Raw genomic sequence first — 27,044 nt, 5'->3', positions numbered from 1 at the left:
CCTCTGTTGAAAGTTATAACAAGTAAATCTAAAGAATTAGGCTGTTTTAGAGAACTTTAAAGAATTAAGTTTTAATTGTAAGAGATGCTCTCATTCAGAAAATATCAAACACTATTTTGTAATTTCAACAATAATTTATAAAACTGACTTCACAGTTCTAATTATTCATACAAAACTGTGGTTCCTCTACAGGCTGTTGTGGTCTAGCTTGGGAATATAATTGCCATTTATTACATTTTTTCGTTTTTTGTTTTTGGACATAGGGTCTCACTCTGTGGCCCAGGCTAGAGTGCAGTGATGCGATCTGCAACCTTGAACTCCCCGGCTCAGGTGATTCTCCCACCTCAGCCTCCCAAGTTTTGGGGACAGGTACATACCACCACAATAGGCTAATTTCACACACACACATGCACGCACACACACACACACACACACACAATTTTTTTTTTTTATAGAGTCGGGATTTCCGGCAGGCTGGTCTGCTGAATTGGGCTCAAGTGATCCACCCAGCTCTGCATCCCAAAGTGCTGGGATTACAGGCGTGAACCGCTGTGTCCTGCTGAAAGCTGCTGGAGGATCCCTTGAGCCCAGGTAGTCGAGGCTGCAGTGAGCCGTGATCATGCCACTGTACTCCAGCCTGGGAGACAGAACGAGACCCTGTCTCAAAACAAACTAACAAAAAAGCTTACAAGTTTTTACTTGAACACTGACTAGACAGATATTTTGTAATTGTACCTAGTCTTTGAGATAATAGCAAAAGTAGTTCTTGTGATTATCTCTGATAAATAATTTTGTATATGGTACATGTCTATAAGAATTTGTTAAATGAAAGCTTTTTGATTTCTTAGCCAAATTCCTAAAGTCGGCACTACTTTAGGAATTGCAAAATGTTCTTGACTTTGTCATGGGTTTAAAACAAAGACAGAGCCATTAGCCTAATTATGATGATGTTTTAGGACAAACCTTTGATTTTCAAGAAATATTTTGGCTGAATTAAATTTTCCCTATTAACTTAATGGGAGTGCCAAAATTTGGCTTTTGTTCTTCAAGAAACTACTGGTAAGATTTTGGTTTTACTTTTCTCTTTGGATGCTAAATAAACTTTAAGGCAAAGTCTAAGAAACTGTTCCATGTATAGACTGGTTTGCTATTTAACACTCTCCCAGTGTCTTCACAGGCGTTATCTGGAAAATACTCATTCTGAACTATTTAAAGGCTACTTAATGTAATACAGTTCTAATTGTGTATGTGCTTTGGAACGTATGTCTCCTTCCCCAGTCCTTTTAAAATAAGGTAGCATGAAGTGAGACATTTTATATTTAGTCTTTATAGTCATTTCTACCTTTTATGGCCGTAGTGCTTGGCTATTATTTTATTTATGTATTTATGTTTGTATGTATTTTGAGACAGAATCTCACTCTTTCACCTAGGCTGGAAGTGCAGTGGCAGGATCTTGGCTCACTGCAGCCTTGACCTCCTAGACTCAAGTGATTCTCTCACCTCAGCATCCTGAGTAGCTGGGACTACAGGTGCATGCCACTATACACTGCTGATTTTTGTATTTTTTTTGTAGAGACAGGGTCTCACCATGTTGCCCAGACTGGTCTTCAACTCCTGCCATCAAGCAGTCTGTCCACCTTGGCCTCCCAGAGTGCTAGAATTGTAGGCGTATCCCCAGGCTAGCCATGTAATTCTTCTTTAAAATTAATAATAAGTTGGATTTAAAGATTTCAAATCTGTTAGAAAATGAATGAAAGAGTATTGATAAAGGATAGTGCCTTATTTACTGATATTTACTTACTGTCTTTCGATTTCTACGTAGTTTTTTTTACCATATTATTTTCATTTATTACTCTATCCTTTGTATATTAAATTGTTGTTGTGGTGGCTGTGATTTTATTCTGTCATTTTATAATAAAAGTAGCGTTTAGATTATTGCTGTTATTATCAGCAATAAACGTCTTCCTCTTTTTTTCTGTTTTTCTTAGTCCTTATATATAAATCTTCATATTTTAGCAGCATAACTTTTTTTTTAGTACAACCGTACTAGCCAATTTGGGAATATTTGTATGAATTTTTTTTTCTTTGCCTTAAAAATTACTTTGAAGCCTTCTATAATCAGTTCTGTGTAATTGATATTCAGTGGCCTTCAGAGGAGGAGACCTCTGAAGTCTTATAAGAACTTTTTGATTATTTCCTATTTGCAGGCACAGATGAGGGAAATCTAACTGACACTGGAAGTTGGAGGAGGGATGTCATTCCTAGCAGAGGAAATAGCACATGTTGTTAGTATTCCATGTAAAATAATTTTTTTTTTTTTGAGACAGAGTTTTACTCTTGTCGCCCAGGCTGGAGTACAGTGGCATGGTCTCTGCTCACTGCATCCTCCGCCTTCTGGGTTCAAGTGAGTCTTCTACTTCAGCCTCCCAAGCATTGGAATTACAGGCGTTCACCACCACTCCCAGCTAATTTTTGTATTATTTAGTAGAGATGGGGTTTTACCATTTTGGCCAGGCTGCCGGTCTTGAACTCCTTACCTCAGGTGATCCATTCACCTAGGCCTTCCAAAGTGCTGAGGTTATAGGCCTGAGGTACTGTACCCAGCTCGTAAAATAAATTTTATACTGAAGATGATTGGAGCCATTAGAGCTTTTTTTTTTCTTTTTTGAGACAGAGTCTTGCTCTGTCGCTAGGCTGGAGTGCAGTGGCCCGATCTCGGCTCACTGCAGCCTCTGCCTCCCGGGTTCAAGTGATTCTCCTGCCCCAGCCTCCTGAGTAGCTGGGACTACAAGCATGTGCCACCACACCCAGCTAATTTTTGTATTTTTAGTAGAGATGGAGTTTCACCATGTTGGCTCCGATGGTCTCCATCTCCTGACCTCATGATCTGCTCATCTTGGCCTCTCAAAGTGCTTACAGGTGTGAGCCACCAGGCTCTGCCAGAGCTTTTGGAAAGAGAGTAATATGATCAAATTGATATTTAGTGGCATTGCCTTGACTGTTGGTAGGAAGAATTAGAGGGTATTGAGATTGAGGGAAAGAGAGCAAAGTTTATAAAACGTTGATTCTCTGTATTGAAGCAGTAGTGGACATAGACAGAAGATTGCTTGCATTGTGTTAGACAGTAGTGAAAGAGAGAGTATAGATTGAAAAGGTAAAAATTACCAAGGCATGGTAACCTTTCATATAATGGAGAGAGAGAAATGTGATGCCTCCCAGGTTTCTGGCCTGGGAAACTAGGTGGATCACTAAGAGAAGAAATAAAAGAGAAGGAAATGTTTTGGGGGAAAATGAGCAGTCATTTTATATCTATATCTATATCTATATCTATATATAAAATAGATCTATCGATAGATCTATCGATAGATATATCTATAGATACAGAGAGAGAGAAAGAGAGAGAGAGAGAGACAGACAGACAGACAGACAGACAGACACAGACACACGGAGTCTTGCTCTGTCGCCCAGGCTGGAGTGCCGTGGCACGATCTCAGCTCACTGCAACCTCTGCCTCCCAGGTTCAAACAAGTCTCCTGCCTCAGCCTTCCGAGTAGCTGGGATCACAGGTGCATGCCACCATACCTGGCTAATTTTTGTATTGGTAGAGAAGGGGTTTCACCATGTTGGCCAGCCTAGTCTGGAACTCCTGACCTCAGATGATCCGGCCGCCTCAGCCTCCCAAAGTGCTGAGATTACAGGTGTGAGCCACTGTGCCCAGCCAAGTAGTCATTATATTAAGTTTAAGATTTATGAGTGACATCCAAGTGAAACTGACCAGTAGGTGTTTGGAAATTATGGTTTGGCACCTAAGAGGGAGGTCTAGAATTTCGAATTTAGGCATATCAGTTTATAATTAATATTAGAAATCATAGAAGTGGATGAAATGGGCCCGGAAGTGTGTATGTGTAGAGTGAAAATATCAGGATTGGAAAAGGAACTTTGGGAAACAACAACATTAAAGAAAAAGGCTGCTGGGCAGGCTAAGGTTAAAGATAGAGGAGAGAGGGGAAAAGTTGTTAGAGGAAGATCCTTGAGAAAACTGAAGTGTCATTGGCGTAAGTATATGAACAAGATTTCAATCTGAGAAAGAACACATTATCTTCTGACTGAAGAAGGACAAAGGAAAAACTGGGTTTGAATGTGACAGATTTGAAAGAAGAGAGCAACAAGTTGTAGGTAGTTTGGTCTGTGGCCTCTGCTTTCATGGTAAGATAGTAAACAAGCTTGTTGAAGTAGAGGGTGGGAAGTTTGAGGAGAGCAGTGGATCACTTTGGAGAAGTGGAGGAGAAATTGTCTTGGAACGCCTAGGAGTCTTAGCAGGAAGAGTGGTTGACATGATGATGGACTGGGAGATCTAGGTAGGAGCCCCAAAGAAGGAAAGCCAATAGTTTGGACTGATGGAAGATCATGGGAGGATTAAAAGCCAGCAGCATGTATTTCATCAAAGAGTAGTGGGTTTGGGGAGTGTGAGAGCTAGGACAGGAATTGAGATAGTAGTGGGAATACTGCATTTCAGATTGCCCAGTGGTAGAGGATGATGAAGTCCAGGTAATGGGTGGTAGAAGAATAATGAGAAAGAAGCTCATTTGAGTTGAGATGGTCAGAATTAGGGTATTGGATAGATTTCATTTCTCTCTTTTTAAATGATGCAGAATCAGTAAGGGTACAAATAATTTAAGTGCAGATAGTGTTCCCAGGCTGTGTACTTTAAGTTTCCTGTTGCCCATTCGGGCCTGATAGAAATTGATAGAAATTGGTTGGCAGAAAAACAGCAAAGGTGTCTTGTGATAGAGTTCCTCAGTATCCAGGTGTTTTTCTTTGTTAACTGGCTGGGAGACCCCTGATGAAAGAGATGCCTTCTACTTACTGTGACAGGATTTGCCATTTGACCAGATATTTGCAGACTGTGACTAATATCATTGGCTCTCCTGGTTGGGTTAATACATCATTTGCACGACCTTATGACAGTGAAGATGAGGGCTTGATAATCTGTACATGCTTACTTGGGATCTGTTTTGGTTTAGTATTTTATAATGTATTGTAGTTTTTTCCTCTTGACATTGTATTCTTTCTCCTGTAAGCATAGTAAATATATGCTTTATATGTTGAAATCTATAAGCTGAAATAAATGTACTTTGATGACAGATAAAATAAAAGACATTGTCTCTAACTTATAAACCAGAAAGGATGACATATTTCAAAATTTGACTTATTTTTTTAATGTAAGTATAGCTTAATATTTTCAACCATGTATAAAGTAGAAGGTTTTGCTGTTACTATTATAATTTAACAGAAATTTATGAATCTCCTAAAGCACAGCAGAGAACACAGAAATAATTGAGAAATTGCCTTTATTCTCAGGAAGTTAACTCAAAGTTGAATAAAATGTTGCCTTCACATTAGGCTAGGAACTTTGCATCCTTAGATTCTAATGCAACATGTTGTATTAAATATTTATTTTACAGATGAGGAAGCGGGCTTAGACATGTTTAGTAATTTGCGTAAGGTAGTAAAGCTGGAAAATGGTGGAAATGGGATTTGAGTCCATGTGAATCCATCTGTAACTCCTCTCTCATTTTCCGTTATACAGTGCTGCGCATGCCTTTACAACTTGCTTGTTTTTGTTATTGTTCTCATTTGTTTACCTTGCGTCATTATTTGTTACTGTTGATTATTTCCATCATGGAACCCTCTAGTTTTTTGTTTTGTGACATTGTACTTCCTGTTTCTCCTCTCAGTTTTTCACCTCCTTTTCTTTTTTTCAGGCTGGAGTGCAGTGGGCGATATCAGCTTACTGCAGCCTCTGCCTCCCAAACGCAAATGATCCTCCCACCTCAGCCTCCTAAGTAGCTGGACCTATATGGACATGCCACCAAGGCTGGCAAATTTTTATATTTTTCATAGTAACAGGGTTTCACCATTTTGCCTGGGCTAGTCTCAAACCCCTGAACTTAAGCATTCTACCTGCCTTAGCCTCCAAAAGTGCTGGGATTACAGGCATGAGCCACCGCATTTCGCTGAAGATTAGATTTTTAAGGAAAGGAATGAAAAAGCATACCACCACATATATATTTTTAGCTATCTACATTTAATCTGCATTCCATTCTTTTATTTGATATGTTAAGGATATTTTATTTGTTTCCTGGAAGCTAGGGATTCTAGAATAGAATGTCACATAGGTATATATTTTTAGAAGTTTTTAGCGTTGTGGAATAATTGAATGTTACAGAAGAAAATCATAATGATTTCAATATAGTAATTGTCTTATGAGCATTTTGTCACCTAGGGGGTGTTCTAGATGTATCAAGTACTCCCAGTGTGCACTTGACTTCAGGTCTTTTGATTTTACCTGACATCTAAAATCACAAATCTTGAGTCAACTCCATACCTCTCTGGTGTCTCATTAGTACATTATTTTATCTAAGTTGCCATTAACTTGAATTTCACATTTTTTTGAGACAAAGTCTTGCTCTGTTGCCTAGGCTGGAATGCAGTGGCACAATCTCAGCTTACTGCAGCCTCTGCCTCCCAGGCTCAAGTGATTTTTTTGCCTCAGCCTCCTGAGTAGCTGGTGTTACAGGTGCACACCACTACGCCTGGCTAATTTTTTGTATTTTTAGTAGAGACAGGGTTTCACCATGTTGGCCAGGGTGGTCTTAAAACTCGTGACCTCAAGTGATCCACCTGCCTCAGCCTCCCCAAGTGTTGGGATTACAGGCATGAGCCACCATGCCCAGCCTTACATTTCTTCTTTAGCTCTTGTTTCATGCTGTGTCCTGTGAATAAATAAATTGGACCTTTAGTAAATTTTCTTTAATATCAAGGTTTTATTCTTATAGAAGTTGTGAAATACATTTGTTATTTAAAAATAGCATTGGCTAGGTGGGTAGCTTATGTATATAATCCTAGGACTTAGGGATGCCAAGACTGGAAGATCACCTGAGGTCAGGAGGTCGAGACTAGCCGGGGCACATAGCAAGACCCCCATCTCTACTAAAAAATTAGCTGGATGTGGTGGTGTATGCCTAGTCCCAGCTGTTTGGGAGGCCGAGGCAGGAGGATTGGTTGAGCTCAGGAATTCATTGCTGCAGTGAGTTATGAAGGGGTAACTATACTCCAGCCTGGTGGACAGAGTGATACCCTGTCTCAAAAACAAAAGCAAGCAGAACAGCAATTTTTGTGGGGAAAAAAACAGCCTTTTAAAGAACTTCACACGTGTGTGTGTGTGTGTGTGTGTGTGTGTGTGTGTGTGTGTGTGTGTAAATCTGTACAGCTTTAGGGTGGACATTTGTTAATTCCTTTGCTATTATCCATTCCCTTTTGCTTCCTTCAGTGGTAGGCTATGTTCTTCTCTCATTTTCAACCCATTGGATTTTCATTCCTAACTCCAGAGTACCATGATTAGCTTAATCTACTTTATTTATTTATTTGGAGACAGGGTCTTTCTCTGTCGCCCAGGCCAGAGCGTGGTGGTGCAGTCACTGTTCATTGTAGCCTTGACCTCCTGAGCTCAAGCGATCCTCCCACCTCAGCCTCTTGAGTAGCTGGTACTACAGGCTGATACCACCGCGTCTGCCTAATTTTCTTTTTTTTTTTTTTTTTGAGACAGAATCTTCCTATGTTGCCCGGGCTGGTCATGAACTCCAAGGCTCAAATGATCCTCTCGCCTTGACCTCCCAAAGTGCTGGGATTACAGGCATAAACCACCACTCCTGGCAAATATTAGTCTACTTTAAATCCTCCCAACTGCTTCCCACCCCACCTCCCTCCATTCCTGTGCAAGTTACATGATGCTAGTGAGTGCTTCTGGGAAAGAAAAACTTTTTCTTTCTTTCTCTAGAGCTACTGAAAGAGACCTTTTCTCTCCTTCAAAATAGTGTCGTATGAAATTTTGAGATGTGGAATGGCTGCAGCCATTGTTGCTAAGGTTGAATGCAGCCTGAGAATGAACCTACCCATTGAACAGGTCAGAACCAAGAGAATGGCAGATAAGTGAAACTGTAGCTCCGATGACATTATAAATCCCTGGATCAAACTTCCTCTGGATGTTTCAGTTAGTGAGGCAGTAAAGTCCCTCCCTCTCCCTCCCCTTTTAAAGCGAGTTAGAATTGGCACTTGTAGATACAGTTTGTGTGTGTGTGTGTGTGTGTGTGTGTGTGTGTGTGTGTGTAAAATACCAACAAGTTTTTTCGGTACGTTCAGAACTTTCTATTTGTTACCTTAGGAACACTTATTATATAGCTGCTATATGAAAGGCACTGGGATAGGCATTAATAATATAGAGAGATGAATGAGATATATTTCTTGTCTTCATCATTCTTATAGGCAGTATGAAGAAACGTAATGAGATGAATAAGAAAACATGTTACAGGCTCAAGCCGTATACAGTACTAAAGGTAGAAAGGCTTTTCAATAGTTGTCATAGAAAAAAGTGATGAAAGAAAAGATTTCCATCACTGCTTATGACACTAGAAGGGTGACAAAATCAGAAGCACCTGCGCCATAAGTCTACAGCTATCATCTTGTTACTAGTCATTTAATTTCAGCAAAGCATTATTTGTCACATTAAATTAGTACTCAGTTGGGTTTGTATTTCATTTGTGAGTTTGTTGGCATTATAATTAAAAAGCTGTAAAGAGTATATTCCTGATTGTATTTATACATACATGTAAATTTGTCAGTGACTGTGTAGGTCCATAGCTTATTTTTTCCTTTTAAAAGATGTCCTTTTCCTATACTACTAAACTCAATTTTGAGAAACACTAGTAAGAGTGGGCACTAGGATCATTGAATAATTGAGACAGTGGATGGATGGAGGACGGGATTGTAGGTAGGGACATGTCTTCATTTAGGTTGACAGTGAGTGTTGGAACTAAAGTGTGGGAGTGAGTTTTGAGGAAAAAGTACAAGATGCGTTCGTGGTGGATTAGACTTGTGAGTTGAGCAAAAAAACCCAGGTATCTGGTCAGTGACTGGATGGATGATGCTGCTGTTCAGAAAAATAGAAATTGTAGAAAGAAGTAAGTTTTTCTGACTGAGGGAGGAGTTTGAGGGTAGATGGAAATGATAACATCTATTTTAAACATGTTGAATTTAAGGTGTCTTTTAAATATTTAGGTGAATAATTTCTGTAGTATGGGAGACAGATCAGGAGTAGGAGTATAATTTAGAAGTCTTTATAGGTTAGAAAGTAAATGAAACCATGAAATTACAGCTATCCTTTGGTATCTGCAGGGGATTGGTTCCAGGAACCACAGGGAATACTCAGCACTTTGGGAAGCTGAGACTCCAGGGAATACCAAAATCTGAGAATATTCAAGTTCTTGATATGAAATGTTGTAATATTTGCACATAACCTGTGCATATCTTCCCATATAATTTCAGTCAGTTGTAGATAATACCTGATACAGTGTAAATGCTATGTAAATAGTTGTTACACTGCATTTTAAAATGTGTGTGTGTGTGTGTGTGTGTGTGTGTGTGTGTGTATTCCCCCCGCTGCTCCGAATAGTTTGGATCTGCAGTTGGTTGAATCTGCAGATGCAAAACCAGTGGATACAGAGGGCCGACTCTATGGTATTAAGCAGGAAGAGTTTACCAAGTGAGAAATGAGGTCAAGGATATTCTAGGTGGTCTTAGAAAAGCAGTCAGCAAAGAGTATTGAGAAAAGAGGAAAATGTTTCTTGAGAAGATTAATTTTAAAATATTAAATGCTGCATTAGTATTTGAGACTTTGGCATTCTTTCTGACTCATAGATTGTCCTCGGCAATAGATTAGATTACTTACTTACCACCTCTATTCAAGTCTGTAGAACGTTTTTCATCTTTTCTTCCTTTTTTTATTGTTTGCATGAGTATCAATTAAAGAAAAAAATAACCATGTTTGCAATTGATTACCTTCCCTACTTATATACATGGTATCTGATCAAAATAGGGAATACTTCTAAAGCAAGAAGTTAATAATTTTTTTTCACACTTGAAATCCTTGATACATAGAAGGAAATTTGATTGTAAAGACCTCGGTTCATACAGAATACCCTTAAAGATGTAGGCTAGTCTTAATTCATACTTAAGTGATATACAAGTGTATCGATAAACATTGATAGTGAAACTTTCCATCAACACAGCCTGCCTAAGAGAATAAGATGATACAATTCCAAAGTATTTTGACAGTAGAAACTTGGATGTTAAAAATTAGGAGCTATGAGATAGCCTAATTATATCTAAGACGACAAACAGCCCTTTTGGTAATTTTTTGAATTTAGACATGAAAATACTAGTTGCATATCTTTTAAAACACCATTTTGGAACTGCTTAAAAAATACTTGACCAGGCACGGTGGCTCCCATCTATAATCTCAGCACTTTGGGAAGCTGAGACAGAAGGATTGCTTGAGCCCAGGAGTTCGAGACCAGCCTGGGTAACATAGGGAGACCCTGTCTCTACAAAAATAAAAAATTAGCCAGGTGTGGTGGTATGCACCTCTGATCCCAAGTTACTCAGGATATTGAGATGGTTGGATTGCTTGAGCCTAGAGGTCCATGCTCCAGTGGTCTGTGATCACGCCATTGCACTCCAGCCTGGGTGACAGAGTAAGACCTGGTCTCAAAACGAAAAACAAACTTCCTTTTTCTTCTCTTTATTGTGTGTATGTGTAAAGATATTAATTAGACATGTGCACACATTCATGGTTCAACTCCATCTCAGGAAATCAAAATAATGTCTAGTGAATTTGATATCATTTACTGACATCTATCATCTAGCATGCTACAGGATGGATTTTGGAAACCGTTAAGGTTTGACTGACTAGAATTCAGAAAGTCTGGATAAATTACATTAATAATTATAATGGTTCAATTTAATCAGTTTCTGTTGGCACCAAAGCAAAAGCACATACTGACTTTGGGCCTATGCAAGGTATATAGGGCCATAGTGAGAAAGGCGAGAAGTTAAACTTGAAAATGATGATGGAAGAAATTTCAGTGACCACAGATTAATTTCCACTACCTCAGTAAGAAATTGATCCAAGAGAATTTGATATGGGGTGTGTGAATGTTACAAAATGCACATACTAACTTCAGTTCTGTAATTTAATTTTTACAGTAGTAAATTTGCTGTGGTTTGTACATCTTCAGGGTATATCCGGAATCTCATCACTTCTTACCATCTCTATCACTAACAATCTTGGGCCAGTCCATCATCTCTTGCCCATATTATTGCGGTAGTCTCTTAAATTTTACTGTATTTGGAATTACCTGAAGATTTTTTTTTTTTAATTGATGGTTGACTCCCACCAGCAGTCATTCTGATTTAACTGGGTTGCAATCAGGATATCAGGACCTCAGGACTTATTTAAAAGCTTCTGATGTTTCTAATATACACTGCTTCGATTAATCGGAAAACCAATAGTCCTTCCCTGAAGTAATTCATTTTGACTGTGTTTTTCTTCTAGTAGACATATTAATTTAATTTGGGACCTTTCCATTTTCTAAAGTTTTAGAAATAAGTCCTAGTGTATCTATTAGGCTTTTTAGTTGTGAGCAATGAAAACTGACTCTGGCTGATTTAAGCATAAATAAACTTTACTGATAGTATGTTCAATGGTGCACAGAGTTAGTAGAAGGCTGGATGGAGCCAACCCTAGAAAAAATACATGAACGAAGGGGAGGCTAAGCAACCAGAACCACAGCAAAATTCATGCCAGAAAGACCATTATGGCTGTGTCTGCTGATTAGTGACTGGATGCTGCTGATTGCACTTCTGGTTGTTCTGGTCACTCCAGGCCACTGCTGGTTCTGCAGCCTTTGGAAACTAGATATTGCTTTCGCTATTGCTGTCATCAGAAAGAATTCTTTATTGTCTCTGCTCTTTGTTACTAGGCTCCACATTCAAAATTGCTGGTGGGTGCATCTCTATGGGTAAGCATAGGCTGCCAGCAGGGCATGTGAAAAAGCATCTGCATTTTCAATTTTAATAGTGGGAGATGGGCTCTGTTTTACACCAAGATTTATGAAGTTAGAGATTCCTCAAACATGAACAAGGGCTTGACATGCTTGGAGCCAACAAAATGACAGAAGCCTACTGCACCTGGTATAGCTTACAATGTGTTCTTTATTTTAGACATCAGTTCATTGTTTGTCAGACTAACAGCCCATAGGATACTGATGTTCTTACATAATTATTTTTAAGTCTTTAGAGACTGCTACCACTTGTCCCTTAGCAAGCAGTAAGAGATAAAATAAATGACCAAGTAGCAAGCAAATTAATAGGAAAACTTGTACATATAACTTCTTACACTACAAACTTACTGTCTTTGGAGGTATAGATAACAGTATATGTATAAAATAGCATGTTTGTAAATAGTAAAAATGTCCTGAGTTTCTATGATGGAAATAATACATCAATAATATGTGTCAGCACTCTTTAATGGAATTATAACATGGGCTATAGATGTAATACATATATGTAATTTTTAACTGCATTAAAAAGTAAAGAGCCAGGTGCAGTGCTCATTCTTATAATCCTAGCACTTTGGGAGGCTGAGGTGGGAGGATTGCTTGAGGCCAGGAGTTCAACACTAGCCTGGGCAATGTAGCAAGACCCTGTCTCTACAAAAAAACTTAAAAATTAGCTGGACATGGTGGCATGTGCTTAGAGTACCAGCTACTCAGAAGATGGTGGTAGAAAGATCACTTGAACCCAGTAGTTTGAGGCTGTCATAAACCATGATTGTGGCATTGTACTCTAGGCTAGGCAATACAGCAAGCCTCTATCTCTTTGAAAAAAAAAAAAAAGAGGGAAAAAAGTAAAAAGAAATAGACATTTAATTTTAATAATAATTTAACTTAATAATTTGAAATGTTATTTCAACAAGTAATCAGTATAAATATTTAGGGGGTAGTTTGTATTCTTTTTTTTATACTAAGTCTTTGAAACCTAGTATGTATTTTACACTTAGAGCACAGCTCAATTCAGACTAGCCACATCTCAAATGCTTAATAGCCACATGTAGCCAATGGCTACCAAATTGGACAGTGCAGTCCTGTGGTGCTCTATAAAATGCTGTGTGACTTGCCAGTACTGCCAGCTAAACATACTATGGTTAATGAAGGTTTGGTTAGTGAAGGTTTGGTTATTCATTTTAACAGGTCTGGGTGTGGTGGCTCACGCCTGTAATCCCAACACTTTGGGAGGCCGAGGTGGGTGGATCACTTGAAGTCAAGAGTTTGAGACCAACCTGGCCAACATGGTAATAATAAAATATAAAAATTAGCTGGGTGTGGTGGTAAGTGCCTATAATCCCAGCTACTTGGGAGGCTGAGGCAGGACAATCGCTTGAACCAGGGAGGTGGAGGTTGTAGTGAGCCGAGATCGTGCCATTGCACTCCAGCCTGGGCAACAAGAGCAAAAAACTCTACCAAAAAAAAAAAAAAAAAAAAATCCAACAGCATAGTTTTACTTGATTTTGCAGTGTTGTACAATCTTTGTGTGTGTGGTAGTAGGAGAGGAGGCTTGAAATGGGAAAAAAGAGCCTAATCATTTTCAGTAGGTTTTGTTTTTGTTCGTTATTTTTATTCTTAGAACATTTAAATTTGCAGGGGATTGAGGTATTCCAATATGCCTTAAGGCGGAGGAAGGCAACATGTTGCAGTGCTGAGTTTGCCTGTGAATAATCGAATTAATCATATTTTATTACATTTAATGTATATGTCACTTCTGGGCTTAGTATCTGATGATTTGAAAACTAAAAATGTGATAGTGACTGACTTTATTTGTGCTTGATATTTTGTCTATCATGTATGACTTATTTCCTGCAGGTAATTCATTTTGGCAGTAAATTTTATGTTCTAATTATTTTTATTATTGCAGGCCGCCGAATCAGGAATAATAAAAGTTAAAACAATAGCTGCACGAAACACCGAAATTTTGGCAGGTAATTTTTTTGTATTAAAAAATTTAATAATTTACAAAAATTTGACTAATAGTAAAAGAAGAATTTTTCTTGTGAAAGCCATACATTTTCTGTAACATCTCTTCCTCATCCCCTAACATATGCTATTCATAATGATACAAAATGGGTAAAAGTTCCTATCTTATGAACTGATTGTGTTTCCCAGTGATGAATTTTATAAAATTCTCTGAAATCAGAAAGCTTAACACTACTAACTCCTTAAAGGCAAGGAATTTTTTTCTTACTCATCTTTGCATTCTCCTCCACTTCTTGCTAATCACCTGAGACACACCGTAAAAAGCATTCAGTAATATTTGTTGTGTTGAATTGAATAAAAGATTCATTCTCAGTTCACTTTCTATGATCTGCTTTCTCTTTAATATAAACAGTTCATAATGTAGTCTTCTGTATTTAGTTGTACCATATGAATTTTGAGTCTTGGGACTAAGGCAAGATGATCATGAAAACAGAATGAGAGTGAAGTAGAGAAAAGAAAACAAAAATGTTTTCTTACCTTCTCTTGATTGAACCTGGTTTTCAAGGAGGAATTTTCCTGAGTTTCTCTTTGGCATCATCCTTTCTCTTCCTTGGTGCCTTTTGTTCTTGCCTCCATAATGAACATGGAACAGAGGTATACTGGCTTTTTTTCTTAAATCTGTTATATGCAAGGCACTTGTGTCATTCTATCTTACATAACAAGCTTGTGGGGAAATATTATCTTATTTGTTAGTAGAGCAAACTGAGATGTGAAGAGGTTGTTACTTGCCCAAGGTCACGGGAAAAGTGGTGGAACCAGATTAAAATCCAGGAGTGTTCAGGAGCCCATGTTCTTTCTGCTGCAGTATGCTACCATGGTATCACCAGGTTTCCACACTAGCTACTCACTCCCAGGTATTTCATACGTAACCAGTGCTTGCTTCAGTGATCCTTTAATCTGCATTTCCAGTTCCAGTAGTGCTGCTGATCTCAGCTAATCTATGAGAAAAGAAATCCTATTAAATTAATTTACACAAAGTCCAAATAAAGAATCTCTTTAAAAAGGGATACCAATATGTCTGTAACTGGTGGGATTTCAACATGTTATGAAATAAAATTAAGATTTCTGGGGACAGATTAAGGATCAGAGGGCAAGAGTGGATTTCACTTAGGCTATCCAATTTTACTGGAAGTTTGCCCTTAGGGTAAGCTTTCCTTAATTACATCTGTTTCACACAGCTTTTTCCCCGATTTTGAACAGTCTATCAAAATACCAAATAGTTTTATAACGTGCACAGAAGTGAATAATGCTCTATGTAGATATTGAGGAGTATAGTGAAAGTGGTGGGTAAAGGCAGAGGTGCATATGATTGGGTTACGAAAGTTGGCAAGTGGGTTTTGTTTTTTTTTTTCCCTGAGATGGAGTTTTGCTCTCGTTGCCCAGGCTGGAGTGCAATGGCGTGATCTCGGTTCATTGCAAACTTCGCCTCCTGAGTTCAAGAGATTCTCCTGCCCCAGCGTCCCAAGTAGCTGAGATTATAGGTGCCTGCCACCACGCCTCGCTAATTTTTGTGTTTTCAGTAGAGACAGGGTTTCATCATGTTGGCCAGGCTGGCCTGGAACTCCTGACCTCGTGATCCCTCCTGCCTCAGCCTGCCAAAGTGCTGGGATTACAGACATGAGCCACGGTGCCAGGCAAGCAAGTGGGTTTTAATGGGCGATGTATATTACGCAGATGAGTTACTGTGAAGAAATTAGTGTTTAAAGATAAATGATGTCGTGGATATTTTTATGTTGGAGACTTACCATAGGCCAATCATATTAGAATATCACCGTAAATATTTAAAATATTTACTGTTGCTGTTATCTTTGTTGATACTGTGGTATGTTCTTAATTATTCTCCAATAATATAAATTTTCGTTGGTATTATAGTTTGTGGAAGACTTTCTTAAAAAAATGACTGATTTCTTCAGAGGATCACTGTTATTTCAGCGTTGTATCCCAAGTAAAATGTCTAATTAATTACTCTTAAGATGAGTAAGAAAAATTTTGACTTAGTTGGCTGGCTGTTAATTTCATTTTAATTCAATTAGCATTATTCAAATCAAGTTAGAACAGATCTGTATGCAAATACAATTAATAGTTCATGCTTTACTCTTCATAGTATCTAGAGCCATGTAATTGAGGAAGTATATTTGCACTTAAACTTCAGTATTTTTAATGAAGTATTTAAAGCAATTAATACCTAAAAGTTATAGATTTATACACCACTCTCATCTTGAAAATCAGAGGGTCTTCAAAACAGAGTTTAGTGTGTAGTTTCTAAACTATATAATTAATTCAGAGTACAGTTAATACTGAGAAAAATTTTTAGTTAACTTTTTAAAATTTCCTGAGAAGTATTATTTCTTTATGGTACTTGAGACTATAGGAGACTATACTACTTCTGTGCTCTAATGTATGTCAAAGATACCAAACAATTGAGCCTCAAATGAGATGGGATATTGAAATACCATACCAAACAATTGAGTCTCAAATGAGATGGGATATTGAAATCTTATATGTCTCTTTATATATATTCAGAATATATAAAGGTTTGTTGTAAGAATGATAACTTTTAATTGGGATCAAGTAGTTTAATCAGTGATATTCAGCATAGATTTCTAGTCAACTTTAGTTTTCTTAGATTTATTTTCCAAGGGAATATTATTTATGTTTCAGAATAAGTCTTTGCTTTACATCTCCCCTTCTTTTAAGCATCCTCCTTTAATATTTATTTTTCTTTGTTTTCACTGCTGTCATGAATGCTGACATAAGTGGGAATGCTATGCCAGGTAATGTCAGCATTGATTCAGATGTATAGATCATTATTTCAAAATTTCCATTTTCTTTAAAGATAAAACTTTGAAAATGAGAGATAGCAACATAAAGGTTTCATTTACAAGGCCAAATGCCTTAATCTTACATTTATTATCTATTATATGAATATTACATATTATAAATATGTGTTTATTATCCTAGCTTATACTAAAAATTCAGAAATTGTTATACAAAAAATTACATAATCTGCTTTTTAAATAAATATTTCTAACAAGGAAATCAGTGAAGTTGTGGTATCTTTTAACATTGTATATTTAGCCCCTACCCCAAACCATGGTGGTTACATCTACCTGTGGCTGCTTTCAGCTGCTGTCATTATACATAATTTTTACATAAATAATCAGTAGATATGACTTTTGTTCTTTTTTCACATGTTGTTCCCTCATTTTTTTTTTCAAAAGAGCTTATAACTAAAAGGTCTTTAAGTAGCAATGAGTAAATATACTTTGGAATTTTTTTCTGATTTTAAAAGATAATTTATTTGCTTTTTAAATTTAATATATTTATATTTTATATATAATATTAAATATATTTTCTTATCAATAAATGTGCTTGTGATATTTTACAAAGTCTGTATATCATGCCTACTCTTAATAAGTAAATAATTATGTAGGAATCATTAGAGGAGATATAAAGATGGGTAATGAAATTCACCTCTAGTCTATATGGAAATGCAAGAAATGTACTTGAAAGAAGCATTTGTGCCATTCATTCTGTTTAGCTTACCTATTCCTTGATTTGGCTTTTGAAGACCTTTTAAAGAAACTTTTTCTTCTAGATGACATACTCCCTGAAGTCAGAGTCAACATCTTATTCTGCCTTATGTTGCCAGCATACTGCATGGGAAATAGTAAGCCCTCATTAAATCTAGGCTAATAAATAAATTACACTAAGGGGCAGCTAAGTCACTGCTGCCTCTAATATGTTTTTCTACCTCTCTTTTATTTATTTATTTATTTTTAGAAATGGAGTCTCACTGTGTCACCCAGGCTGTAGTGTAGTGCCTGATCTCAGCTCACTGCAACCTCCACCTCCTGGGTTCAGGTGATTCTCCTGCTTTAGCCTCCCAAGAGTGCCACCACGCCCAGCTTATTTTTTGTATTTTTAGTAGAGACAGGGCTTCACTGTGTTAGCCAGGATGATCTCAATCTCCTGACCTCGTGATCCGCCCGACTCGGCCTCCCAAAGTGCTGGGATTATAGGCGTGAGCCAACATGCCAAGCCACCTCTCTTTAATTTTACAGGTTATAATTATTGAGTAAGTGAGTTTTATCATCTTAAGTTCAGGTTCAGATAACAGAAAAATGAAGGAGACTGACCCTTAGCATAGAATTTTAATACTATGTGGTTAATGCCAAGATGGAAGTATGGAGAGGGTTGTTATAGGGACATGGGGAAGGCACCTAACCTGCTTGGAAATCTGAAGCAGAGTCTGGAAGCCTGAGGAAGACTTAGTCAGGCAAATAAAGTATAAAAGTGTAAAGTAAAGGGGACTCCTTCAATACATGAGGTTTGTGTGTACAGCTTGCTGTACTTGTATACACTATTCAAGTGTTGCCAGGCCAAAAAGTATGAAGGGGGAATAGGTGTCAGGAATTTCCTAAGTGCCATTATGTGATATTCTGAGCAGCATGATGGAAAGAGTTTGAATCAGGGAAGTGACACGTTCATATTTATATTTTGAGTAAATTAGAGTAGCAGTGTGGAGGACGTATTTCAGTGTATAGTCATTTAGGCAGAGATCTTTTGGGAGACTGTTTCTAAAATCCAGGCTAGAAGACATGACGGGGGAGGCGGGGTTGCTGTAAATAAAGCCGATTTCACAAGTTGACCTGTTGAGCCAAGGAGATTACATAGTTTATCTACAGTACAGTATGCCTTTATTTATTTTTTCTTTTTAAAATTTATATCCTTGTATTATATCATTTGTATTTTTTGTTGTATCATAAATATTTTTCTTTGATGCCAGTCTTTTTAAATGTTTTACATTGCTGTATGATAGGGGAGGGATAGCATTAGGAGAAATGCCTAATGTAGATGACGGGCTGATGGGTACAGCAAACAACCATGGCATGTGTATACCTATGTAACAAACCTGCACGTTCTGCATATGTATCCCAGAAGTTAAAGTATATTTTTAAAAAAAGATAATAAATAAAAATAAAATTTAAAAAATTGCTCTATGATATTTCAGCAAATGTATTGTAGTTTAACGATTTTCTTAGGTATGGTATGTTTCAGCATTTAGAATTATTTCTTAATAATTGCTAGAAGTGGGATTATAAAGAGTGTGAATATGTCTAAAATTCTTAGAATGTGTCAACTTACTGCTTTCCAAAAAGATGAAAGTTTATACCTTTGCCAACAGTAAGTGAGCATATTTTTATAATCTTCTTGCCAGGATGATGATGATGATGATTATTATTATTATTATTTTGAGATGGACTCTTGCTCTGTTGCCCAGGCTAGAGTACAGTGGTGCGATCTTGGCTCACTGCAACCTCCGCCTCCCACGTTCAAGCGATTCTCCTGCCTCAGCCTCCTGAGTAGCTGAGACTACAGGCAGGTGCTACCACGCCTGGCTGACTTTTTTCATATTTTTAATAGAGACGGGGTTTCACTGTGTTGCTGATTTCTTCTCATAGTTTCTTAGTTTCAGGTCTTTCTTCTTTTTCTTTTGTTGATACGGAGTCTTGCTGTATCACCCAGGCTGAGTGCAGTGGCACAATCTTGGCTTACTGCAACCTCCACCTCCTGGGTTCAAGCGACTCTTCTGCCTCAGCCTCCCAAGTAGCTGGGACTTCAGGCACTTGCCACCGTGCCCAGCTAATGTATTTTTAGTGGAGATAGGATTACATGATCTTGGTCAGGCTGGTCTCGAACTCCTGACCTCATGATCCGCCCACCTCGGCCTCTGGAAGTGATGGGATTATAGGCATAAGCCACAGCACCGGGCCATGACTTCTGACTTTCACTAGATGTTCATCATTTTTCTCTGTGTTAAATTATTATTTTTTAAAAATTTACATTCATTTCTTTGAACTTTTGTGTTTTCCTTATCAAATTGCTTGAGCTGTTGATACAGGAAAATATTAACCTTGCATCATGTTTATATCATATTTTTTCCAGGCCTTTTACCCTTTGCTTTTTTTATCTAGATGCCTTTCAGTTTTACATAATCTAATTTTTCTGGTTTCTTTTGTAGCTCTACAAAAGGTTTGATTTTTTTTCTTAATTAGTAATATGTAGGGTAATGTGAGGATTTTGATTTTTTCTTTTGCAAAACTATTAACCAATGAACCAACATCATTTGTTAAATAGCCCTTCCCTTTCCTGTAATGTGCTTTTAATGTGAAACTGCCTAGGCTTTTATTTGTCCTCATTCTTGAATCATTTAAATATATTTTCAGACCTTTCGAAATTTTTTTTTTTGGAGACGGAGTCTCACTCTAGCCCAGACTACAGTGCAGTGGCACAATCTTGGATCACTGTAACCTCCACCTCCCAGGCACCGGTTCAATTCTCCTGCCTCAGCATCCCAAGTAGCTGGGATTACAGGAACACGCTATCATGCCTAGCTGATTTTTATATTTTTAGTAGAGATGGGGTTTCACCATGTTGGCCAGGCTGGTCTTGAACTCCTGACCTCGTGATCCATCTGCCTCATACTCCCAGAGTGCTGGGATTACAGGCCTGAGCCACTGTGCTCAGCTAAAATATTTTTTAATGTTGTTAGGAATATCAGTCTTCCCCAGAACTAGATTTTAAGCAATTTGAGTATCAAAATAATGTCTAAGTCACATTTTCTCTCTTTCACAAGAATTGAAGTTTATTCTTTAACAGCTGTTAAAATTTTTCACAATAAAACTTTTATTAACCCCTGTTAATATGATTCATAGTGGGGTATCCTAGTTTAATTCTTTTTTTCCAGGATAAAAACTGCAATTATGCAGTGAAACTGCTCAGAACAAGGAAACCCTTAGGATATGGGGACCTGGTAGACCTCTTTCAGGTGTGTGAAAGTGCATCATTTGGTCTCACAGTTACATAATTTGGAAATACAATATTTATCCAACACACAGTGTTACTCTGTTAAAGAGTTACACTTATTGAGGGACTTAGGTGGAAAATAAACTTCTTCTTTTATCATTCTCCATAAGCTGTTTTTGTGTTTTAATGAAAATAGAAACCAATAACTTTGATCAAAAAGAATCAGCTTTTTCTTTTTTTTTTCTGGAATGACATACAAAATGGTTAAAGTAAAATGTCTTCTTTATATTGCTGTAGAGCCTTTTTCCTCTGTTGGATTTCTAAAATCTCAGTCTGTAGGAAGGTATTTATGTAAAGTTATCATTACCTAACATATTATTAAAGTTATTGCAGAGAGTGGATATCTCTCAGTTGGAAGAGCAAGATTAATTTATATTTCTTTGGACTGTTACCACTTTTTAAAGAAGAAAAGGAAAAGCAATAACTTTTTTCCTTGTGCTTTTTTTCCTTATGATTTTTCTCACCTAATTACAATCTCAATACAGTGGAAGCTTTTTTGTTTTTCAAAGTATACTTCAAAAGACTTAGGGTAGATAAATAGATTTTATTGTTTTGTTGATCATTCTAGATAACATAGAAACTTCTTTTTTGATTATTATGTTCTCATATAAATTTGGAGGGAAAAGATGAGAAATAGATGTTTGATTCCTTTGAATTACATTAAAATAAATTCATAACATTAATTTTTAATACTACCTTATCTCAGCTTGATAGAACTGGTTGTAGCTGACATGTATATGGCATTTCACCATGACTTACCTTATTTTGTTGATCTTAGTGTGCACAGTTTTTTCACCTTTTAACATCCCCTGATTGGTATGCATCTTGCAGTTGATGGCATCTTAGAATCACTGTGAGCCAGGTGATGTTGTAGTTATCTTTTTCAATGTGTGCATGAACTTGTTATGGTTCTTCATGTTATTATCACATCAGTTGAGTTGCGTGCATTGTTGACACCACATATGTTGAGTTTAATTGCTATTTAAAATATCACCCTAGTTGTTGAAAACTTTCTGTTACCATCTTATGGTACGATCAAAAAAGCACCAGCATCAGAACATGCAGAAATGGTTGCCATTGACTTAGAAGAAAATCTCAGAGACATAGTGAAGTACTCTTTCAAGAAATAAGGTGTTCATTCCCAGTGCTGTTGATGGTCCAGAGGATGAAATTGTGAAGAAAAATTCTAAATGATTAGAAAGCATTGTGTCATAGTTTAATTGGCACTGATTTTGTTGTTGTTGTGATATTATGGGTATGTCTTAAAATCATTAGCATCTTAGACCCTATGAAAGTACATCTTGTTTTGTTTTCTATGAAAACAAGTTCATTTTCCTTTATTTGTTCGAAGACTTCAGGCAGACAATTTTAAAGTGCAAATCACTGGGTCCTCTTTTAATTTCCATTATTATCAGGGTGCTGTGTACCAGAAGGAAGGGCAGCATAATGTTGTTAAGAAGAGTGAACCAGGAGTTAGAAGACATAGCATATTTTCAAATTCTGGCTTTACTACCTAGTTACTGTATCAGTAAGGCCAAATCAGGCTCTGTAAACTCTCTGAGATTATTGTGATGTTGAAAGGAGAAACATATATTAACACATAAAAATTATAAGTGTAACTTGGTTACTGTTGAGGGCCTTTAATATGCATGAATAATGTTTAATAAAGAATATTCAGCAGAGATAGGGGTTGCATCATACTTCAGTGATTCTGGCAGGATTAAATCTGGTAGGATATTTAATCATTTTATTGAAGCTTTATTAGGAGGTTTCTGGTCATCGTCGTTTAATAATTATTCATATTGTTTAGGAAACTTTGTCCCTAGGTTTGAATAAAAGCCTTTGTGTATGAGAAAGCAAGGGAATAAGGACAGGGAGTCCTTTTGGGAACACTGTTCTTTGCCAGTTATATTTGCCATCTTTAGCTGTGCTAAATCAGCAATTTATGCTGGCATACTGAGGGACTTTGCAGAGCAGGCTGTAGGAAGTCGTAGTCTTGATTTACCATACCATAAAGAGAGCTTTGGAAGAAGAAGGTGAGGATTTAAATTGTAAAATTAATGTTAACACTGGTTTTACATTTTTAATGGTGATTCTGGATGACTTTGTGTCAATTTCTTTTGAAAAGCATTTTAAAACTTAGATTTATATGTCCTTACTGCATGTCTTGCCTCAAAAAATAACTGATAGAGCTAGTTCTTTTAATAATAAATCTCGCTTATAAGTTTAATGTTCCCTTGACTTGCAATTCCATGTCATTTATTCAGATTCCCAAAGGATGACAAACCTGCCTTATCCATCTTTGTGTAGCCTTTCAGTAAATGTGTATAGATTTAATTTCATTTTGTAAATTATGAATAATTATGTATAATTCAGTCTCTACATTTTCTAACCTCTTACATTTTTATTGCCACTTAAAAACTTCTGAGTGAGCTGGATTGGTAGAAGAAGTTAAATTAAGGTTTGAAATTACAGCATGTGCATCTAATTAATTTAAAGTGGCTGTTTCAGAAATAAGAGGGGTAATGTTATTGTTTCAATGAAATATGTTTATTTCTTGAGAAACTAGGGCTGTTTAAATTCAAGGCATATAGTAAAATTCTAGGAAATTTCTAAGTATTCATTTATAAGTATTGTGGGGATGATGTATGTACTCTCTTTAATGATTCTATTCTAGGGTGGGAATTCTCATTTATGTTTTCCCTCCTGCAGTATATGAAGAAACAGAGTGCTTTTTTGAGGTGGGAGAGAAATTTTGAGACTCCATGTCCTAATAGAGTTTGTAACAGAAGCTGGAGGAGAACCAAAGGACAGAGTGTTAGGAGAAAAGCATGGGAAAGCAGTAGTTCAGGCATATAGTTTAGATACAGAGTCTGGAGTGTCTGTCCAAGGTATTTTAACGCTTGATTTTTGTTTTGGTATTCATTTTACATAAAGTAATTTTTATTGAGATAACTATTACTGATTGTAATTATATAAAAATGCGTTCTTAATTATAGATTAATTTTGATAATTTACTTTATATGTGTTCTAATTGAAGCACTGAAAGAGAACAGCTCAGAGGTTGTACAGCCTTTTTTAATGGGTTGTGGAACCAAGGAACCGAAGATCACTCAGCTGTGTTTGGCTGCTATTCAGAGACTCATGTCACATGAAGTCGTGTCTGAGGTAATATGAAGATTTTTATCTAAACTGCACCTAAGAGTTGAATGAGGAGTTTTCATGAAAGGAGAATGAAACATACCTGATATTTAATATAAAACTATTTTAGGAATGGCAGTGTACTTGGAGAAAACGGCTTTATTTAAAAATTCTGTCAAATCTTCTCCTCATTACACATTCACAAACAATTATTTTTGCAAGTCATTTGTAATCTAAGAAGTCACAGTTCAGTAATATAGATGAAAATTTTGAGACTCAAGCAAGTGTTCAATTTAATTGGTTATTTAATTTTTCTTTTATAAAGAGAGAAGGGAAGATCCTAACTCTCCCTCCTAGATTATATGGAGTGATAATTTGTTTTTCATTAACTTAAACATATTGTTTGTATCTAACATTATGATGGAAAAACTAAAAAAAAATTCTTAACCATGAATCTGCATTTTGGTCTCAAATTTAATGGTGTTATCTTAATTTTGTACTCTATAAGTACTATAATAGAAGTAATAAATGTTTTGCTGTTAATTTATCATCTTAAGTAATGTCAGACTTAATTGAGTGTGCCAATGTGTTATTAATATGGGTTGCATTTTGTTTTTTCTGTAACATACTTTAGATGAAGTAATGTATCTGAAACAGCAGACTCATAAATTGCATATGTCCATATTATTTATATCCATATACAGTCTATCAATATTATTGTAGAAATGAGCTATGATTTTGACTAGGTATTTCAAAACTGCTTGCTGCTATTTGTATATTCAAATTGGCTATTATAATTTTTTTTAAATTTACTTTTTTGAGGGAGAGAATTAATTGATTGTAAGTGCTAAATTACTTGAGAGACATGTTTGGATCTAGAGATCTAAAAATACAGTTTTTGTTATTGTGGTCAAGAAATCCTCTCCAACTGTGGTAGGTTTGTATACCTTTTCTTAATTAGGGACATCAACATTTATATTTTATTTGTTGACAATAATTAAAATAACTATTTTACAGACTGCAGCTGGAAATATAATTAACATGCTTTGGCAGCTAATGGAAAATAGTCTTGAAGAACTTAAGCTACTTCAAACAGTTCTTGTTCTTTTAACAACCAATACCGTAGTTCACGATGAGGCACTTTCTAAGGTAAGAAACCTGTTTGCCAGAGTTCGTACGTGTTTTGAGACACTATTTGAATGAGCTGGCTGAAAGAGAAAAGCTTGGTGCCTTTTGAATCAAAAGCAGCTTCCCTACAACTATTGTGATGATTGACATTGCATGTTAATAACTGTTGGCACCTTATTTTTTCCAGATTAGAGTTGAAATCACGTTGGGGTGCTTAAGCAAAGTCCCTTGAGTCCAGCCAACAGCTTGAGTTGTGAATAGGAAATAGAAAAAAGAGAGAAAGTAGCAGAAGAGTAAGAATAGGGAAGGAGGGAACTAAGGAAAAACAATGTGTTGTAAGGTATTGCCTTTAGTATTTTAGGTTTCTTGTGATAGCGCTCCCTACCCATAATTTAACATGTATATGATATGTAAGCCAGACAGTTCAAATATGTTTCTTAAACGGCTAGACAAGATGACTATCATTTTGTCCCCACTCCCACCCACTTTGGAACATATAAGAGCCATTCTATTATTTATTTTACTTTTTAAAAACTTTTTTATTATGAAATATTTGTAAAGAACAGAAAGTAAAGAGTAACATAACAGTAAATGAATTATTGTCTAAGGAATTTTTTAGACACTCAGTAATAGCTTTATTATAATTTGCATGGCTTATAAAGAAGTACAGTATACTATCACGTTAAGCTGTATATGCTATCTCAAGTGATGTTCTTACATCATAATGAGATTTTTAATTGCAAATGGTTTATTCTTTTAAGCTTGTACTGGCTATATAAAATATTGTATGTATTTTAATATATCCGTTTATTATATGTCATACCACTTGGTTTCTAGCTATCAAATTATCGTTCTGATACATATATTTAAAAAATTATGAAAGGTTTTCATTTGACCTACTAAAGAAGTAAGAACTGATTTTAGGATTTATTTTAGTGTGTTGGTTAATTTGGAAATGGCGTTTTCTTGGTATGAGAAAAATCAAGTATAAAGAAATAATAGCCGGGTGCGGTGGCTCAAGCCTGTAATCCCAGCACTTTGGGAGGCCGAGGCGGGTGGATCACAAGGTCAAGAGATCAAGACCATCCTGGTCAACATGGTGAAACCCCGTCTCTACTAAAACTACAAAACATTAGCTGGGCATGGTGGCGCGTGCCTGTAGTCCCAGCTACTCAGGAGGCTGAGGCAAGAGAATTGCCTGAACCCAGGAGGTGGAGGTTGCGGTGAGCCGAGATCGCGCCATTGCACTCCAGCCTGGGTAACAAGAGCGAAACTCCGTCTCAAGAAATAATATAAAATTGAGTAATGTGAAGCCTTCTATATAACTATGTACTGTGTCTTTCCTTTATGTTGAAATCTAAAGTGTAACAGTGGTATCAAAGGCTTGCGTCCCTTAAAATTTTTAATATAATTAATGTGATAGGCATTGATTCTAATACTATATGTTTTTCTCCAAGAATGACTTCTTTTAAAACTAGAAAACTTTTGGAAGTATAAATAGGAGAAAATCTTTGTGAAGTTGGGGTAGGCAAAGATTTATTAGGGCATAAAATCAAAAATCCTTGATAAGCCACAGGATGTGGGAAAATACAAATATCTGACAAAGGACTTGTATCTAGACTATATAAAGAACTCCTAAAATTCATTCATAACACAGGCAACCCAATTAAGTATGGACAAATAGTTTTGACAGATACTTCACTAAGATAATATATTCAAATGGGTGACAAACACATGAAAAGAAGTTCAGTGTTATTAGGGACACACAAATGAAAACCGTAAGGAAATAGCATTATGCATCCATTAGAATAGTTGCAATGAAAAAAGACTAATCATATAAAGTGCTATGGAGGATGTAGGATAGTTCTAAATTCACATATACTGCTGACAGAAACGTAAAATTATAAAACCACTATG

At 36.5% G+C, this 27,044-nt stretch overlaps 1 protein-coding gene across 6 annotated transcripts in view; it reads left to right on the top strand.

Annotated features, from left to right (window-relative positions):
• The window catches only part of MON2 (MON2 homolog, regulator of endosome-to-Golgi trafficking), a 134,708-nt gene that overhangs the window by 2,179 nt on the left and 105,485 nt on the right, over window positions 1-27,044 (top strand). For 4 of the 6 annotated variants that reach the window (XM_032288754.1, XM_032288735.1, XM_032288743.1 and 1 more), the window contains exons 2-4: window positions 13,870-13,933; window positions 23,899-24,026; window positions 25,017-25,148. In XM_032288754.1, the coding sequence (XP_032144645.1) occupies window positions 13,870-13,933; window positions 23,899-24,026; window positions 25,017-25,148 (324 nt within the window). Of the gene's footprint in view, window positions 1-13,869; window positions 13,934-16,745; window positions 16,763-20,801; window positions 20,821-23,898; window positions 24,027-25,016; window positions 25,149-27,044 lie in introns of those variants that run through there. The other 2 variants (XM_032288763.1, XM_032288773.1) reach the window with 2 other exon arrangements.

Source organism: Sapajus apella, unplaced genomic scaffold (genome assembly GCF_009761245.1).
Source record: "Sapajus apella isolate SASKATOON/1434 unplaced genomic scaffold, GSC_monkey_1.0 scaffold2, whole genome shotgun sequence".
In the NCBI taxonomy this organism is placed as follows: domain Eukaryota; kingdom Metazoa; phylum Chordata; class Mammalia; order Primates; family Cebidae; genus Sapajus; species Sapajus apella.
Note: the sequence above shows the minus strand (reverse complement) of the source record. Positions and strands in the feature narration are given on the sequence as shown.